This window comes from Galeopterus variegatus, unplaced genomic scaffold (assembly GCF_000696425.1).
Source record: "Galeopterus variegatus unplaced genomic scaffold, G_variegatus-3.0.2 Scaffold2861, whole genome shotgun sequence".
Classification (NCBI taxonomy): Eukaryota; Metazoa; Chordata; class Mammalia; order Dermoptera; family Cynocephalidae; genus Galeopterus; species Galeopterus variegatus.
The window spans coordinates 76,375-79,774 of record NW_007728972.1 but is presented as its reverse complement, the minus strand read 5'-3'; the positions used below and the strand labels follow the sequence as shown (position 1 = coordinate 79,774).

Genomic DNA, 3,400 nt, shown 5'->3' with positions numbered 1-3,400 from the left:
GAGGGGAACCGGGTCTGTATTTGGGATCCGAACCCTCGGGCGGGAGCGCCGCCACACTTCCCAAGCGGCGCACAATCCAGTGCGCCACCGGGCCGGCCCCATTGTTCTGAGATATTAATAATGAATTGATAACCCCTAAATAGAGAGACGTCCTTTCGATAGTCTTTTCAGTGAGGAAAGAGGAAAGGCCTTGTCAGCTGGCAGGGGCCCCTGCATGCCCCACTCAGCAGGTCAGAGGTGGCAGAATCCTAGTGGGCGGGGGCGGGGCAGGTCCTCATCCCCCCAAAGCAGTGTCCCCACTGGCCCACTCCATCCACTTCTCGGGACAGTGCTGTGAGAAGTTGTAAATGTTCTCCAGCCAGGCCACCCTTTCTCAAATCCGGCTCAGCTTAAAAATACCGCCTTTCCCATGTCCCCTGCTGAAGTGCAGCGCTGTTAGTTTCCTCTCTTCGAGTCCCCCCAAGGTCTCATGGAACCTCTGCAACTCAGGTCATCTTTTATTGATATCTGTGGCGTTTGCGGGCTTTGCAGTATGGGGAGGATGGAGGCTGAGCGCCTCCCTCCCTTTCCCGTCCCCTCTGACACCGTGTCTTTGCTGTGGGCAGCTCTGCTACGACTACAAGTTTGACTTTGAAGACGACCAGCACAAGATCCCGTGTCACTGTGGGGCCGTGAACTGCCGGAAGTGGATGAACTGAACGCATTCCTTGCTGTCCCAGCGGCGGCTTGTCCCGGGAAGAGGTGATTCAGCACACCATTGGAATTGGGCAGACAGAAAGATATTTTTGTTTTCTGTTCTATGACTTTTCGAAAAATAGCTTCTGGGAGTTCTGATTTCCTCGGCCCTGGAGGCTGAAGCGGGGCGTGCGGTGGGGCGGAACCCAGAGGGTCCAGCACTTTTGCTTTTGTTCTTTTCTTTTCTTTTTCCTTTTCCTTGTGGGTGGGTTTTGTTTTGTTTTGTTTTGTTTCTAGTCTCACTAAGGAGAAACTTTTACTGGGGCAAAGAGCCGATGGCTGCCCTGCCCCGGGGCAGGGGCCTTCCTATGAATGTAAGACTGAGATCACCAGCTAAGGGTGTCCGCAGTGCTGGCCGCGGCCTGGCCGGGCAGGGCAGGGCCTCGAACCCAAACGCTTCGGAATAAAGTAGACACCACTGAACAAGGAATGTACTGAATGACTTCCTTAGGGATAGAGCTAAGGGATAATAACTTGCACTAAAATACACTTAAATACTTGATTCCATGAGTCAGTTTATTGTAGTTTTTTGATTTCTGTAAAATAAGAGAAACTTTTTGTATTTATTATTGAATAAGTGAATGAAGCTATTTTTAAATAAAAGTTAGAAGAAAGCCAAGCTGCTGCTGTTACCTGCAGAACTAACAAACCCTGTTACTTTGTACAAATATGTAAATATTTTGAGAAAAAATACAGTATAAAAATAGTTATTGACCAAATGCTACCAGGCTCTGCAGCAGCTCGGGTGCTTATAAAATGTTCATAGGGATGTTACAATATAATTTTGTGTCATTAAATATGCCATTATAATTATGTAATAACCAAAATTTCAACCTGGAGTGTTTGGGGCTTTTTGGAAACTACGATCTATTAGTACTTAATTGTTTTATACACCTTACTTCTGACAGAACAGACTGTATGCTACGACTACAACTTTTATAGCTGTTTTGGTAATTTAAACTAATTTTTCATATTATATTGTTGCATCCCTACTCCTTCAGTCAGGTTTTTTTGTGCTTACAATTTGTGATAACTGTGAATAACTGCTTAAAAATACACCCAAATGGAGGCTGGATTTTTTCTTCAGCAAAAGTAGTTTTGATTAGAACTTTGTTTCAGGCCACAAAGAATCATGTAAACGTAATAGGATCATGTAGCAGGAACTTAAATCTAACTCTTTAGCCTTCTATTTAACACAAAAATTTTTAAAAGGAAAAAAAAAAAAGATTGTGACTATGCTTGCGGCTGCAGGACTCCGGCAATAGGGTTTTTGGAAGATGTAATTTTAAAATGTGTTTGTATGGACTGTTTGTTTACATTTCTTTAATAAAAAATAAAAACACTGTTTTGTGTTTGCTTGTAGAAACTTAATCAGCATTTTGAACCAGGTTAGCTTTTTATTTTGTACTTAAAATTCTGGTACTGACACTTCACAGGCTAAGTATAAAATGAAGTTTTTGTGTGCACAATTCAAGTGGACTGTAAACTGTTGGTATATTCAGTGATGCAGTTCTGAACTTGTAATGTATATGGCATGATGTATTTTTATCTTACAGAATAAATCAATTGTATATATTTTTCTCTTGATAAATAGCTGTATGAAATTGGTTTCTTGAATATTTTTCTTCTCTTGTACAATATTCTGACATCCTACCAGTATTTGTCCTACCGGGTTTTTGTTGTTTTCTGTTCTGTACAATAGTATCTAATGTTGGCAAAAATTGAATTTTTTGAAGTATACAGAGTGTTATGGGTTTTGGAATTTGTGGACACAGATTTAGAAGATCACCATTTACAAATAAAGTATTTTACATCTATAAAGCTGCCTTGAGTTTCTGTTAACCCCTCATGATCACATCACAGTGCTGCTCTTAGATTGATGATTGCTTGAAATTCACTGACCTGCTGCTGTCTCTTGTAGCGTCACTGGAGCACGGATGTAACCACCCAGGTTCTCTTTCTTTTCAAGTAAGTTTAGATGCAACTTCATAAATCATTCCAGCTAGACACTCTTCCTTTCCATCGAATTAAAGGCATTTCTGTTTCCTTTTAGAATTATTCCCGGTGCCTTGCTCCCTTGTTCAAAGCCTTTTTTGATTACTTGGTAAGTTTAGTCTTCTGATTTTTTTTTTGAGGCAGCTTTCCTGTCTTATTCTGTGTGATAGATACCTTCTCTCTGTCTTAGTTTTGTGTTGCTATAAGGGATTATCTGAGTCTGGGTAATAAAAGTTTATTTGGCTCATGACTCTGGTGGCTGGAAAGTCCAAGAACGTGGCACTGGCCTCTGCGCAGCCTGGTGAGGGCCTCGTGCTACCAGAACGTGGTGATGAAGCAGAAGAGTGGGCATGAGTGAAAAGGGACAAAAGCGTGAGAGGTGCCCCTGCTTTGTAACAACCTACGCTCGTGGGAACTAATCCAGTCTTGACGAAGTGAGAACTCACTGCCGGGAGAAGGGCACCCGCTGTCTGTGCGGGTGGAGCCCCCACGACCCAAATGCCCTCCCGTCAGGCTCCACCCCTTAACGACACTGCCTCCCAGCACTGCCACAGTGGGGACCAAGCCTCAACCTGAGTTTTGGTGGGGACAAACCATGTTCAAATCATAGCACTATCATAATGAGTTAAACATACCTAATTTAAAGGGGTTGCTAAAAATGAAAACTGCC

At 42.9% G+C, this 3,400-nt stretch overlaps 1 protein-coding gene across 1 annotated transcript in view; it reads left to right on the top strand.

Moving 5' to 3' along the window:
- Positions 1-2,556, top strand: part of KMT2C (lysine (K)-specific methyltransferase 2C) — a 180,843-nt gene extending 178,287 nt beyond the window's left edge. Inside the window, exon 56 of the mRNA XM_008583232.1 lies at positions 606-2,556. Coding sequence (XP_008581454.1) covers positions 606-698 — 93 coding nt within the window. The 3' untranslated portion in view covers positions 699-2,556. The remainder of the gene's footprint in view (positions 1-605) is intronic.
- The last annotated feature ends 844 nt before the right edge of the window (positions 2,557-3,400 follow it).